The sequence below is a fragment of the Lepeophtheirus salmonis genome, chromosome 9, assembly GCF_016086655.4.
Source record: "Lepeophtheirus salmonis chromosome 9, UVic_Lsal_1.4, whole genome shotgun sequence".
NCBI classification, from domain to species: Eukaryota; Metazoa; Arthropoda; class Copepoda; order Siphonostomatoida; family Caligidae; genus Lepeophtheirus; species Lepeophtheirus salmonis.
The window spans coordinates 4,865,409-4,882,206 of record NC_052139.2 but is presented as its reverse complement, the minus strand read 5'-3'; the positions used below and the strand labels follow the sequence as shown (position 1 = coordinate 4,882,206).

Genomic DNA, 16,798 nt, shown 5'->3' with positions numbered 1-16,798 from the left:
ACTCATAGTTACTTTTAATTTTAAAGTCTACCAGGTGTTAAAAAAGACCCGGAATGTTATTAAGAGGATTTGTAGACATTTTTTGTAAACATCCAACAAAACTAACTTAATAAGCTGCAGGAAAGGCGTTTGAAGCCAATCCGAAAATGAAAATAATTGAGCTGGCCTAGAAAAAAGACATTGTCTACTCCATATTGTCAAAAGCCGTAAAAAAAAATAGTTATAAAGAAACCTTCACTATTGATCCTGTTATTAAAATACAAAATAATTAATCCCGAGAAAAGGGGATCCCCAAGAAGAAACCCGTTTCCTGACCCTCTGAACTAGCTGTTTGCCGACTCAGAGCTGCCTCCTTTGCTTTCGCTTCCATTTTACAACTAAGAGTATTTAGTCTGACCTAAACAACGGGAAAAAATGCCCACACGAAACATCTTCCATATTCATTGTAATAACAATCCAAGACTTTTGGAACACCCAGTACATATACTTATATTATGTATGTTGTAAGATGAAGGTACGCACAAAAGCCTCTTCTTTATTGTTAACATCTACACTAGAAGACAATTGTAGACTTGAAGGACTGTAGGAGGTTTACCTTTGTCATCAACACTGAGACTTTATTAGTAGATTTTAAGGAGTTATGCCTACATATTATGTAGATGATTGCTAAATATTCTGAATCATATGTTTATGCACCAAGTATTGAAGGTATATACCTAAGAATATCAGTTTTACTAATGAACTGATAACGTAATGCGGATATTTATATACTTTTGGTTATTCGTATATTCAAAGATCCTTACGATAATTTATGGGGAAAATGGCGTCGTTGTATGTTTCATTTCAATTTTGAGCAAGATTAAAATAATATTCTCATAGTTTCTCCACACGTTATTCAAATTATATTGACACCACAAAAGCATCAATGTCTCATATCAAACAAGGAATAGAGGGGAAAATGTGAAGGGAAATATTACTGAAAATAAGATAACATAGATCAAGAAGCAAATTTACTTATCTTGGAGTCATTGAATTCAATAGATCCTAGAAACAATCTATGGATTATATCTCTCCTTAAGTAACAGCTATCTTATGGGGTATCCATATTGACTTAAGGATGAGATCCGATCCGTTGTGCCTGAAATGTTCGTTAATTTGTTAGTCACCAAGATTGCAACAAAAGTTACGGATTGCTTTTAATCAAACTTGTTACATAGATTATATATGATCAATTAAAGAAGCCATTACATTTTGAGAGGTCAAGGTCAAAGGTTTAAGGAAACCCAATCGAACATAACTTTTGAATAAATTAAGATACATAACTCAATTTGATTTAAGGTGGAGATTTTTGCGCTCTAGCGAATGCCCATTCCAGTATTAGTTTGTAAATAAAGCGGCAGAGAGTGATACCGCCTTGTGGCAAAATAATACAACTCCCTAAATCATAATACTATTTACTACAAAATATAGTTATGTTACTCACATAACGATAATTAAAATATTTATGTCAAGTCCCCAAGCTACAAACTGTCACACCACATTGATGATTATATATATTTTCTAGTTTGTTCATCATGCCCTATTGGTAAAATGAGAAAAGTACTTTTATTTAATATTAGTAATTTAGAGGGCGTTTTAAAATATGGAACGTTTTAAAGTATGGGAAAATTTCAAGAAATTATTCCAGGGACACAACAGAATGTTACCAATATTGAGGACTGATTTAACCTTAACATTTGCTAACTGCAAATTTAAATTCATATATTTATTTCAGTACCAGAACGGATAGGAATATGGTACAGGGTTCGTCAGCAAAACGTGGACTCCTAATTAATGTTAATTTTCTCATTAATATAAAAGGTTTAATTATTATTTTTGGACATTCTGGTACAGCTTTCCTTTGTGCATAAAGAAACTACAAAAACCATTTCATCATATCGTCATCATGAGTGAGCAAGAAAACAAAGGGCAGTTCATCACATATCTCCTATATGCTGATGTTTAGTTAACAGGGATTATATACATTGTCAAGTGTTCCAGGAGCCCGGGTTTCAACGCGGCCAAGATAAAAGAGGATGGAAAAACCTCTTTAGTAAAGCAGGAAGTAGATGGCACAATTTAAATTAGGAAGCCAGAGTTACTGTCTAGCTTGGATAAGAGAATCCAAGAGAACTCCACCAAATCGATGAATCACCTCACCATCTACTTCTTCGTGGCTTCTAGGACCATCAAGAGGCCCGTGATGGTGACTTTGGATTGTCTTCATAAAAGGTGACCCCACACCCCTTTCTGACAGAAGTAATGATGGCTAGAAGCCCCGAGAGTCCACATTTCACTGCCCAAGCCTATAGTCATTGCAAATACGAATAATTTTAGAGTGAAAATGTAATTTTTAATACCCCACTAATCTATACATATATAGAAATGCATATTTGATTATTATAAATACCCTGTTGACTAACAAATAAACCATCTATAATGGCTTCTTGTATTTATGGAAAAATAAATTAACTACTCAAACCATTTTGCCACTTTATACATACTGTAAAATAGAAATTAAAAAAAAATATATATAAGAAAACAAGTTTTATAATAGTTTCAAGGTCGTGGAGGCATGAGTATTCATTGGACAGTTCTGTATTGTCATTTTAAAATACGTACTTGTCTATAAAGAAAAAAAAATATTCATGATTTATGATTCTACAATTTACAATTATTTGTCTCCATTGTATATCTACATATATAGGTACATGGAGTTGTATCCATTCTTAATATGGGACTTAAAATTGGCCCTGTCCTGTCTCGTGGTGTAAATCCGCTCTTGAAAAAGTTCCAAATTCACTATCTATAAGGCATCATTTTGACTAATATAGTTGGTGATTTTTCCTGCTCGAATATTTTCGAGTTTCAAAATAAAACGTAAAGGAATTAAGGGCTATACTCGTCACACGCCTGAATACTCGATTATCCTCCTAACACTTTTTCCTCGCCAACAAACTCGTCAGTCAATCTTAATCTCTATATAAAAAAATTGGTACTCCTGGATATAACAAAAAATTCTACTCCTGCAATCTTCAATCCTAAAGGATGTTCTATTATGGGAATTAGGGCCTTTCATATTGTGGCCATGATATCAAATTTGAGAAGTCAGTGAATCGATACAATTTGACAGAATTGAGTGAAACATTTGGTGTTTTAGAAACAATCTTGATAATTGTCCTGAAAAGTAATTAATAAGTAACATACACTCAACTAAAGAGCCATCTAGCGAGTAAATTTGGGGTGCAGAATCGTCTCAGCCCCAGTACCATTTTGTTACGTTGTATAAGAAAATAATAAATTAAAAGAATGGAAACTCTAGAGCATTATGTAGAGGGTCCAGATCGAGCTTGAAAAATCTGGAAAACATACCCGAAAATTAAAAATATATTAAACGACAATTTGAAACAATGTCATATTTTTTTCTATTAAACATACAAATCCACAATTCACAATATATGTTCTGCAGACTAGCACTGTTTTTAGGGTTGTCTGTTTTCGGAGATTAGGCCTAATTTTCCTCCCTTTTTCAACTACTTGGTATCTGTATATTAAATTCTGTATCTTCTTTGACTTTTTTAAGTTTTGTATATGGAAATTCATCTTCTTGGTTTTCTTCCGCCAATTTTTTCTGTTTCAATGTCATTTCCGGACCAATTTTTGGTATCATATAATTATTATCAACTCTCAATTTACGAATAATTACAGTCCAAATTATGCTTGATTTATGATGACATCCTTAGTACTCGTTAAGACAGCTTTTACATCTAATTCGGAAGCATTCTTGATATTTAAAGCGGGCGGGATAGAACGTCAATATTTTAGGACCAATACATCCCTAACATTATTAGTTTTCAAATAAGTATTAGGTATATTTCATTTAATATTTGATAAAAAATAATAATTATAATCATAACTGAATTTGTCTGCCGCTTCATGACCATGTACTTGGAACAAAGAACAACACCTTATTGCAGAAGGTATGGAAGGCTGAGAGGTTAGCGGCAGTGATAATGACATCTGAACACAAGGTTATTGGCAAATTGAAAGGTTCGATGAACATTTCTTTACAAGTTCTAGAAAATTCATTTGTTTATATTTTTTGAAAGTTAACGTCTGAATGTGACACTTGTATGAAGATCCGCGGGCTTCTTGATGCAGGAAATACAATCTGGAGGCTCACTTACTCCAGCTGGTTTGACCTAACTTCCCGGATGATAATGTGGTCCTACTACAAGAAGACGCCCCTGTCCACACTATTAATGTTGGTCAAAGATGGCTCTGCAAGAACATCAATTTCTGGTGAAAAGAAATATGGCCGGTCTATTCACTCAAAGCCAATCTTTTGGACTACGTCTTCTTGTCGCGTGTAAATCCAGGACATGTACGCGTATGTAAAAAAACAACCTGGACATGAAAGCCACCGTAAACAAAAACTGAATCGATATTTGCAAAGATTACATAAGAAAGACGTGCAATGCCTTCAAGAGGCGTCTTGAAGCCATCGTAGACTCCAGAGGGGCATATATCAAAGATTAAAGGAGACAATATAGCGTTACAGATGGTCTCCAAATATCTTTTGTACATGTCTAGCGGCTACGGAAATATTTAGTGATGAAAATTGAGTATATTTTGAGTAAGTTAAAAAAAGAAACCAAAAATGACCATGGTAACCCTGGCAATTTGAAAAATGTTTTGGAGGAGAGCATCTTAGCTGTCATGACGTTTCATTAGATCAGCTATAATAAGCGGTGGCGGGGGAGGAGGTGGAGAAGTAAATTAACAAGGGCATAAGGAAGAATTACTCCGACGTTGATCCTCAATTATAGTCTGAGTCCAACAAGGACTTAGAATTATAACTCTGCAACAAATCTTCAAGGTTATATGAGCACACACGAATGTTCAAGCAGGTTTTAAGGTTTTTAAATACAATAATTGGTGAATATTAGTGTTCAAATGAGCTACAACTCATTCAAATCGGTTATTGGTTTTCGAGATGGACGGCAAAAAGTAAAGAATAGCCGATTTGATTCGTAGCAAGCACAACAACAAGACAAGAAAAACTGGACCGTGCATTAGTCAAGAAACTCCAGGAATGACTGCTACCTCTCCTACGTTGTCGATGAGGTTCCACTAACTAACCAGACTAAGTTACCAGCCTCTGGAATGATTCTAAGAATCGAGACATGATACGGGAAGAGGATGCTCCCGTATTGGTTCCCGAAAACCCTGAAAATTGGTCCAAGGAGTACCAGGACATGCTCAAGAAGTTGGTGTTGCCTTGGTTGTAGTTCAACTACGCAGAGGTAAACTATGTGTTGCAGCAGGACTCCATCTCGGGGCACAAGGCCAAAGCCACTCAGCAATGGCTCGATTATAATTTTTCCGATTTCTTGAAGCACGATTTGGAGCCTCCTCCTCGTACGTCATGAATCATTTCGACTATATGGCTATATCGAAAGTAGGGGCTGTTTTCAGATTTCAACATCGCTCCCAGTAGTAGTGTAGTGGTTGCTTGATTAGAAAAATACAATATACATAGAATCATTCCAATTATAATAATGATAAAAGAAATGAAATAAAAAATAGATATTATTCATGTCACGTAACCTTCCCTACTTTGTTAATAATTATTTTAATCGAAAAGAAATAATACATTTCAAATATGCATGCTAATACTTATATATCAGGGCCTTGGTAATAAGGAGGGGGAAGGCATTTACTACTCCCATGATGTTTTTTGATGGTCAAGATATATTCGTATGTTAAACATTAGTGATGCGCTTCTTTAGATCGTTCTCGATATTCAAATCAATTTTTGAAGAATTTTTGTTCTCACTCTTTGAATGTTGTAGATTTGTGTTGTAAGGTCATGACTTGTTATTTTACCAGAAACATTTTCACTGCTGGTAAACACACAGAGATTTCCCGCCTCTTCATCTTTTTATATTACCGGTTCAAACTTTGCTACTGTATCTCCAATCAATTAGTTATATTATTAGGGAAAGAAGAAATAAGGAAAATGGCGATGAAATAACAATGTAGTTTCCTACATTACTTCAAAATCAAATAAGCCCACAACTATGATTTATTAACGTGCCAAAAGTCAACGGTTCACTAATTTACTTTTTCTTCTTTCACGTTGTTACCTTTATTAAATCACACAACCTCCCCCCCCAAAAAGGTCCAAAATCATCTGGTAGTTACACAAATAAGTTAATCGTCAATCACACCAACTGCTATTTATTTCTTAAGTACTCCCAGCAGATTATCATGCTAATATTATTTCTCCATAATAATTTTTAAAATGAATTCTATATATAAATTTTATAATATTCAAATCCTGTAGTATTTTATTCGATCTGTACTATAATATGGTTTTTTTAATATAGCTATGTACTGTATTTCTATATGTCTTCATAGAAATAATATGATGGCCAATATATATACCTTTATATCCGAAAATACAACGAATTTTTATCATTAAAAATATACGTACTTAGCAGGGAGGGGATACCCCCGTTACAGGATTGTATAGTAGGAAAAAGAAACAACGAATGAAGCTAGAAAAAAGAGATATAATGAGAAAAAAAGAGGGGGAGAGGGGAAATTAGGTTTTATTTCCGTCAAAAATAGCCTCTTAATGACCTCAGAGACTCCAAAAAATATCATAGCAATATGCTTGATTATTTTATACGTCTACTTTCCAAATTTCAGACTGTTCCATGTGTGATAACATAAAAAAAATAACAGCTTATAAATAGACTTGGAATGAAACGTGATTTTTTGGGCCAAAATGAGCAAAATCAAGCATTTTGAATTAAATGAAAAAGACAGTTTTATAAGGATAATTTAAAATAATTATTATTGATTAATTTTTATCATAATTGATTGATACATTTGGCGATATTATATCGACAAATCAAGATTTAAAAAATATTTTCTTCCCTAAGATTTTGTATTCGTTCAGTATTGGTAGTTTTAAGCATATCTATGAGCTTTAAATGTCCACTTTAGTAGTTTGAGGGTATTTGAAGTTGATGAAATCTTCAGGATTCTTCTTCATTTATCATCATAATCCCTGATTATGCGTGCAAGCTTTTGCATAAATTGAAGATCCGGATTTTAGTAAATGAAGAAAGTTAATTTCCAATAAAGTATTTACTCTTTTTTTTCGCAGAAAAATTATTTAGATAATTATAAATGAGTATTCTTTTTGTTTCAAGATTTGTAATAGTTTCCGGTAAAAATGTCAAATTAACTTTAATCAAATACAAATTACTTCCAAGGGTAGATCTTCAAGAGCTTGCTCGTAATTTTCAATGGCTAGGGCAACATACAATTTTCTGTATTGCTTCATTTAGTAATGAAAAGGTTTTCAATGGTGGATTTTCGTATCATGTAACCATGAAAAACATATATTTATGTAATAATAATACATTTATTATTCTTTTAATGGCAATGACGTCTATACATACGTCATGTATAGATACATTTGAGCCAAATGGACCTATACGTGTATGCATATAAGAGTAAATTAACGTGCCCTTGAATATATCATCATCTGAATGTTGCTCTCATTTGGAGGTCGACAAAACTACATATATAACTGTAGCGATCTGGAATTGTTCATTTAATGAAACTGTAATTTTTTTTTTTTTTTCATCACGATATCATTTTTACATATATAATTATCTCTCCATAAACAAATAGAAGAAAAAAAGGACCAAAGTAAAATGATATAATTCAAGTTCAAGCAATTGGGCATGAACAAACTAATATATAAGTAAATCAACATAAATGAATTAAAATGGGGATTTATTTTTAATTTATTTTCCTATTAAATGTACAGATCTGAGATCTGGAATCCAGTACAAGTTAGGTTTGAGTCGATATTTCCTTGACTGGGAGATAAAGACAGCTATCCCTGCAAAATTGGAAGACTTTGGCTCATCACTCTGTATCATAGACTGGGTGTTATTTTTAATAAGTAGATATTAATGTTTCAAAAATTTTCCTAAAAATGTTTTTTTTTTTAATTTTATTATTCCAAAAACCAAGTTTCTCCCAAAATGTAATCCTGAGGAAACCCTTAATATGTGGAATGTTGTCACGATATCCGTATTTTTGCATCAATTCCGCTACAAAAATAGATATAAGGATTGTTTACGATTTCAATACTTTAATGATAACAACTGAAAATAGAAAATTGACGTTATAGACAATCAACATGTACTGACAGGGGCGGTCACAGGATTTCTGAATGACATGTTGGCTAGCTCCAAATTCGACAACTTTAGTATGTTATGAAATACTATTTTTATTACAGACATTCTGTTTGGAGTGGTCCCATAAATTGGGTTTACTAATACCATTTTAAATTAGTCAATACCACTAATCCAATCGACAAAAATGTAGTACTAGTTTATCGAACAACAATCAGCGTTCAACATGCACTTACATGGGTATCTGGAGGATTTTTGAATGACGTGTGGGTTGACTCCAAAATTTGAAGACTTTATTTTGTTATATAAGATAATTTTAATTCATGCTATTTTTTATTAAGGTCATTGTGTTTGAAGTGGGCTCAGAAATTTTGGCTTTATGTCATCTATGGATCATTTTTTTTTATCACGTAGTGTCAATTTTAGTACTGTTTTCTATTCTTATTTAGTATAATACCCTTTTAAATTCGTCAATACATCTATACCACTGTAGTAACAGTATACCAAACAACTTTACAACCCCAATTATTCCTCCTTTACTTAAAAGAAGGGACCCCCCACAAAACCAGTTGGTAGTTATCTAACAATTCTCATCCTCTATATAATAACATGAAATGATTCACAGTTCATTAATAACTAATTCAAACTCTAAAAATAAAGGGCATGTGTTGGAGAAAAAAACTACAGCTAAAAAAGAAGGTACATTGTCATAGATCAAAAAGCATGGACAATATTATCTAAGAAATGAACTAAAATAAGTCAAGATACACTTATATAAATAAACAACAATTGTAAAAAAAAAAGAAGTGAAATCTTTGAACATATGATCTATAATTAATAGTGTTGATACTATTTTCAGTTCGGTCTTAATGGATTTTATCTAAACGGATTTTTTTTTTGGTCTCACATTATGGACCGATTTTTTTTTGGTCTTATATATTATGAGACACTATTTTTTTTTCTAGATTAACCATCAGTCATTCTTTCAAAAAATTATACAAAATTCCAAGATATGTTCTAGAACAAATACTATATATATATATAATAGACAAAGGGATCAAAATTAATCCGAGCTATCCAAACTTTTCCTTTGGACCGATCTAGACGAAATTTTTACATCAGACCGGTTCAGACCCAGCTTTTTTGTTGGACCGAATTAGTTTTGTTCAACAAAGAATAAAATGGTCTCAGACCGGTCTAGGATTTCCAAACCGAACCCCAACACTAATAATTATGTCCTCTGATTTGTGAAATGAAAGTACAACAACTCAATGTCATACAAAAAAATGTTAAATCCGAATGAGTTATATATATTCATTGACAAACATATAGAAAAAGTTTTTGTAAAGTAATTGAAGTAAACTGTAGTTTAGCTCATTGTATTAAATATTTATGTCCATATGTGCATTAACTATTTCCCCATAATTAAAATGGTCACATTTAGAGATTTAGAGAAATAATTATTTTTTAAGGCTTGTCAGGGAGTCCACAGGAGTCTATGTTGGGGAGGGCTTGGTTTATGGAATTTTATTTCAAAAATTTATAGCTATTTATCAAACAATTAATTTTTTTGGAAAAAACTTTTATATTTGAAATTTTGAACAAAATTTTAATAATTTAATTTCGAGTATTCAACATTTTGTAAAAAAATTGCAAAAATTTATAGCTATTTACACAAAATTGAATTTTTGAAAAAAAAATTGAAAATGAAATATTTTGGGGAAAAAATACAAAAATTTTATTTTACATATTAGATTTTTTAGAAAAAAAATTCAAAATTTAAATTTTAAATATCAGAGTTTTTGGAAAATAATTTCAAAAATTTAAACCTACTCAAATAAATTTTTAATTTAATTTTCAGTATTTAACTTTTTGAAAAATAATTGCAAAATCTATAACTATTTACACAAAATTAAATTATTTGGAAAAAATTTGGAAGTTATATTTTTCTGAAAAGAATATGAAAGTTATATTTTTCTGGAAAAAAAATTCAAAAAATATATTTTAAATATTAGATTTTTACAAAATATTTAGCTACTCACAGAAAAAAATTTTTTTGGGGAAACAAATTGTCAAATTAAAATTTCCAGAATTTTTTTTTTAAATGAAATTTTATAAATTAAACTTTCTCAAAAAAATATCAAAAATCCACAACTATTTGATCAAAATTCCATTTTTTTTTTTAAACAATTCCAAATATCAAATTTTTTGGAAAAAAACATTTTTAGTAAAAAAGCAAAATTTCCTTAATTTCGGTAGGGCTCCTTTAGCCCATTTCCTATAAAACGCATCTGATTTTACAAATACTGAAAAGTACAGAAACAGCGCTGTATATTTTCTATCTAATACAATCACGAAAAAGGTTGGTGGGACAATCGCTTAAAAGTCGCCGAACTCCTCCGCCAAAGGCACTTTGAAATGGTGTCCAGAACTCTTGCCTTAAACTATTGTGACCCTAGGACATTTCATATTTAAAAATTCAAAGTGAACCAACCAAAAATAAAATAGTATAAATCTCATATTATGGCGAGATATCCTGGAGACAAGATGTATTTAAGGCAAAATGTCCTTAAAGGCTAAATGATTTAATGCGAAAGGTCTTGAGGGAAAAATAGTTTAGGTAAAAATACGTAGTTCCCTCTCACACTGACATGTCGGTCTCCATAAGAAGACTATGAGCCACTTCCCTGACAGTAATGATGTCCGGCAGCAAGATGATTCCACTTCTATATATTGAATATGAACCAGCACTTCCATGGAGATCACATGACATTTTGGGACAAGACCATATGACCATCATTATCGCTTCAATACTCTCCAATACCAATATTCTGAGGGATTCCGCAGTGTGGGAAGGGATAGACGGGATCATGGTGAGGGTAGCCAGCATCGACAGTATTCACACTTCCATGGGGATCCCAAGACATTATACCTTTTAACTCTAGCAAACCTAGTTACTGCCTAGATCATAATAAATTTTTTGATGGTTGATAGGGAAATAGTTATTGTCATTGTATATATATTCAACATATGATTTTCTCAGTAAAACAATATAGTTGTCTAATTCTAATTATAGTTTTATTTTTTTCAGTCAGTTATATTGTTCATTGCAAAAAAAAAAAAAAAATCATTAACTAATATCACATTTTGAATATATATTTGAAACTATGTGTTCTTTTAAAAAAATCTTGATTTTAATTCTATTTTGTATTGAATCAGATTTGCACCAACAAAACATAAGACAATTTAGTAAGGTGTCATCTGAGCCATTAGACTAAGTGATTGATAATATATAGTTAATTATTCAACGGAAATTCCAATGATGAATAACGACCTTAATAAAATTGAAAAGAAACAACGCATTTGTGTGACAATGTAGACTATTCTTTAGTAATACAGAATACTCCATAAGGAGAGTTGTAGGTCTAAAACGCCACTCACAATATAAAAATAACTTATGAGTTAAACGATGTTTTAAATATATGATAGAGGCTGTTGTATAAAATAAGAGTTGTACCAATATTATTTAGCTGTCCATATAAACAAACATCTGATAAGAATCAGCGAAACTTAAGGGAAAACGGCAACAGGTATTAATTCAGCTGTATGCCGGACGGAAGGAAAAAGATATCTCAGCACCTACTGGCGTCAGTCTACATAAGCACTGCTGAACGTGGTATAAGGTAAAAAAGGGAAGAAGTAATCCTTGAAATGGATGAAGGAAGACTGGACAAGAAGTTAGGATAACAGACAACTCCCTTTATTCTAAAGGACGGCTTTATGGATGAGTTTTTGAAGATGATCACGGAAGATCCAACAAAGTCAATGGAAGGCAATACATAATAGCTTAAAGTCACTCACGATACCTACAGGAGGGCCACTACTGAATTAGGGAATTATATATATATATATTCTAGCAAGACTATACACTTTGCCCATACAAAGTGGGCAAATTTTTTCCATTTTTTGGTAGAAGGACTATTAGCCTTGATCATCCCCTAGGACTTAATACGTTTGACTATTTTGGTAGGGCATCTTAGAGAGCAAGGCCAACACCACTCCCTACTCGAGTTTGGAGTCACTGAAGTGGGGTGGGCTGCATATCCAGAGAAGAAAATAGTGGATGCTTGTAGTAAACGGATCATATATCGAATATTAAAGAACAAAAACATTAATTATGCAGTTCTAATTATGTTTTTTTATATTACAAGACTGCCAAAAATAAAGTTATGACGGATTTTTTCTTTCGCCAATTATCCCTTCAAGTCTGATCCTTCACCTGTACATACTGAGGGTTTAGTATTATTCACACATGATTTATTAGTATTTACTTTAAACAAGTTTGATATTTAAAATAAAAACATACTCATATGTATAAATTTTATTAAATGTAGTACAATGTAAGACTAACTCGTTTAAAAGAGCAAAATCATCATCACCTTACGTCAATTTACTAATAACTTACAAAATTTTATGAACATTCATAGAGGTGAGTTTTTCTTATCGTCGTAATTATGGAACTACAAATATTTATAGGGCTGTGTAAATTTGATCTTCAAACTTTAACATTTTATAAGTATTTTTTAAGTGACAGAGGTTTTGTGGCATAAAGAAATTAAATTGTTTTTTTAATTAGTCAAATTGAGTTTTATTGATTAAATAAATATTATAGTATTACAATTACTCCATTTGTCCTAGGAAACTTCTTTGAAATCCATATACATAATGTATATTTTCTTCAAAGAGGAACAATCGGGCGCGAACCTACGCACATTGAGTTTCAAGAGCCTTGTCCATTGAGCAACGTCCTTCCATAGGAAACTCAAATTATCATTGAATTAAATCCGCTGATTTTTTTAGCGCACCCGTTTTTTGGAATTGGTACGTTGACACATCAGACATTGCTACAACCTGGTGTCACTACACGAGACCGGAGTATATAATGAGAGTCATTGTCCATCATTATTAATGATGCTGTTATGGATATAATTGTGAAATGCGGCAAGAAATGGAAAGTAATTATCGGAAATATGTATTTACATAGTAATGGATGATGTATCTCTAAGGTACTCGTAGATAGTATCGACATACTTATACTCAATGATGTAATCATCTTTTCCTAAACTTAAAGTTATAATTGCAAGTCCTCGTTGGACTCAGAGAAGAATTGAGGATCGACATTGGATTAATTCTCGCAAATTTCCTTGTTTATATGGGTTTCTCCTTCCTCCCTTGTCACAGCTGATTGTAGCTGATCCAATGAAACGTCATGACAGCTAAGCTGCTTTCCTCCAAAACGTTCTTCAAGTTGCCATGTTGATTTTCGGTTTCTTTTTTTAACATGCCCATTGTATATAGGATTTTCATCACTATTAGTTATTCATCTATAGTCAATAGCATTGATCAGTGCTTCTCGAACTTTCTTCCCCTTTTGCAATTCTAACAAAGGGAATTTTCAAATTTTGAATCAAGATACTTGTTGAAAATATATTTGCCCGCATTTAGAGGTTCTCTCCATGCTCACTTTTAAGGTGACATTTGTACCATACAATTAGAGAAGCCTTGGCATTGAGAATGAAAAACATAAAGTTTTTTTTTCTCCAGATCAGGGTTATTAGGTAAGAATAGACCTAAACTCTCATCCCATAAATCCAAGTGAGGATAGAGATTATAAAAGATATATATGTATTTTTAAAGATTTTCTAATTAAAATAATAAAATATTATTAAAAAAAGGGACGTCATCCATTTAGCACCATTTGTAATAGATATCCTTTTTGTCAGATGTAGTCAATGGATCAGTCTAGGATACACCCACACTGTCTCCTTTTCTTTTTCTTTGTTACATAATTACAAGAATCATATGACACTATGCGAATACTCGTAATCAAAGACTGTTATAATTTTATAAATCTTGATAAGGCCCCTAAAGAAACTCAATCTGAACAAATTTTCTAATGACATCTTGGTAAAGTAAAGTGTGTTTTGAAATGATCAAACATGCCTACGATGACGTCATACGAAGTTTTACAATAAGTTTTTTTATCAATTGTCCGAGTAAGCACCTCGTATTCCGAGTCTCTTTCTCCCTACCCCCCTTGTTGTCATTTTTAAAGTTTTAGATCCCCAGTCTCAATAAAAATCTCTGTCTCAGTCTAGAGCGGACCAAAAAATAATTCCATATTGTCAAAAATAATATCAATTTCATATGTGATAGACCACAACAAACAAAAAAAGATTGAATAGTTGGTTATGACAAAATTAGGGGGAAGTCGGTATCCTCTTAATATGATAAATGTTTATGTCAGAAAAATAAATAAAATCACAGATAAACAGTTCTTTTTTAGACTGATTATGAAAAAGAATGTATTTCCTTAACACAATAATTACAAATCTTTCACAACTTTAACATAATGTTGAGGGTTTTTTAAAAGTGGTTATTTGATACTTAAAGCTTGAGAAAAGTAAGGGAAAACTTTTTAGAATAACTTGAAATGTAATTTTTTTTTAAAAGAGAGATAATTTGACAGAATGACCTTTTTAGATAATTATGAAATTTTGAATACATTCCCCGAAACACTAACTTTTTTGATCCCTTCGATAGGAAAAAATGATTTTCTTAGTAAAAGACAATTATAAAATACAGAAATGGCTGGAGGGGGCATAGCCTTCCTCCCCAAACGGATTTTTTTTTATCGTTGTCATGATATAAAATTTTTGTTTTCACTAAAAAGTTGAATTTTAACATTTTTAAAAAGAACGATTTAGCTCAATGGACAACGTGCTCGGTATAAATTATTCTATTGAATTTGATATGCGTAGGTTCGCGTCTTGGTCATTTCTACAGAAGGAAATATACTTAATGTAAATGAACTTCAAAAACAATTCCTAGGTAAAATAGACTATAATTTTAAATTAACTTTATGAATATCACAAAACCTTCATTATTGGAAAAAAAAAGAAGAAGTGCTTACGTTTGAAAATCAAATATGCACAGTCTTTATAAGGGGCGTTGCTAGCTTTTACCTTTGGGGGGGATAGGGGCTTAGCCTACAAAATTATCAACATCAAGAGCGGCATAGAAACAAAGAATGAATGTAGAAGAAAAGACACAGAGGCAGACAAAAAGAGTGGAGGACAGAGGAAGGGTGAGATATATAGAAAGAGAGAAGGGAAATAATATTTTTTTAAATGTTCCTTTAATGGGTTAGATGGAGTTGCACTGATTAAGTATATGTAAACATTATACTATTAAAATTACTCCAACTAACCTAGGAATTTTGTTTGAAGTCCATACAAATAATAATATATTTATTTCTCTAGAAATTACCTGGTCGTGAACCTACGCGCATTGAGCTCAAGAGAATAATTACTCCTGAGCGCGTTGTCCATGAGATAAGGGCAAAAAAACACCCTTATCAAACACTACTAACATTATAGAGGTAAATTAATAACGGATTTTATAATGTGCATACCTTAATCCAGGATGGATAGTAACATCGACCCATGTCTGTTGGACTCCTTTTTTATTAACTAAACACTTCAAAAAGCTCACTGAAATTCGTTGTATCTTTTCTCCTTCTTTTTTTATCACAGGCTCTAAGCAATCCGATTTAATATTGTTTCCATTTCCTTTAGCTCCATCGTTGCTATTACATTATTAATTCTATAACCTTCTTATTGTATAACCTCTATTTCCTATGATGCATACACTCTAATCAAGAATATGTACATATATTAATACACAACAACACCTCTACTCACATTGATATACGAGCTTAAACTGCCGAATCTCCTTTTCTTTTATTATTACTTTTTGCTTTAATGCATAAATTCCTGTTCTTCTTTCGTTCTCTCTCTCTTTCTCATTATTGCTTACTTCTTTCTTCCCAATGTCATCATACCCTATGTAACTGAGGGCATATCGGACAACTTGAGCTTGGGTCGCCTTTTTTTAAATTCTTTTATTTATATTTCTTTTCTTTTAACTCAAACAAGTCTACCGATCGTTTTCATACATACCTATATACCTAATGATGCATCTTAAAGCTTTAAAACCAAGCAGTGAAACGGAGACTTAAAATCAATGGGACAATTCTACACAACTATTGGTGATTGCTTCCATTTTGCTAAGGCATCTGTTAGTGCTGATCCTTTTTTTTAACTTAGTTAATTAACTTGAGTCAACTAAAATATAAAGCAAATTTTTATTTCTTTGTACAAAGTTGACATAGACTCAAAATTACGCTAATTTATTATAACAATATTACATTTTGGTAGCAACAAGTATAATTTTTGATTATTATAATTTCCTTTTTCGATAAAAACTTCAATGAAATATTATTTATTTTTTTCTAACTTTTGGTACTAAATATGTACTCATTAACTTTGATAAGATTCACTCTAATATATGGACCAACAGATGATCTTACATTTCTAGCAATGATTATACCTTAAATTGAAATAGAAAAAGCAAAAGAGCGACTTAAAAATGAACAAATAAATCAAATTCACCCAACATTAACTAAAAATTGG

At 31.7% G+C, this 16,798-nt stretch overlaps 1 protein-coding gene across 1 annotated transcript in view; it reads right to left on the bottom strand.

The window, feature by feature from the left end:
- LOC121124341 (uncharacterized) overlaps positions 1-16,048 on the bottom strand; it is a 39,034-nt gene extending 22,986 nt beyond the window's left edge. Inside the window, 1 exon segment of the mRNA XM_071891251.1 lies at positions 15,739-16,048. Within this exon segment, the coding sequence (XP_071747352.1) occupies positions 15,739-15,771 (33 nt within the window). The 5' untranslated portion in view covers positions 15,772-16,048.
- Positions 16,049-16,798: the final 750 nt, after the last annotated feature.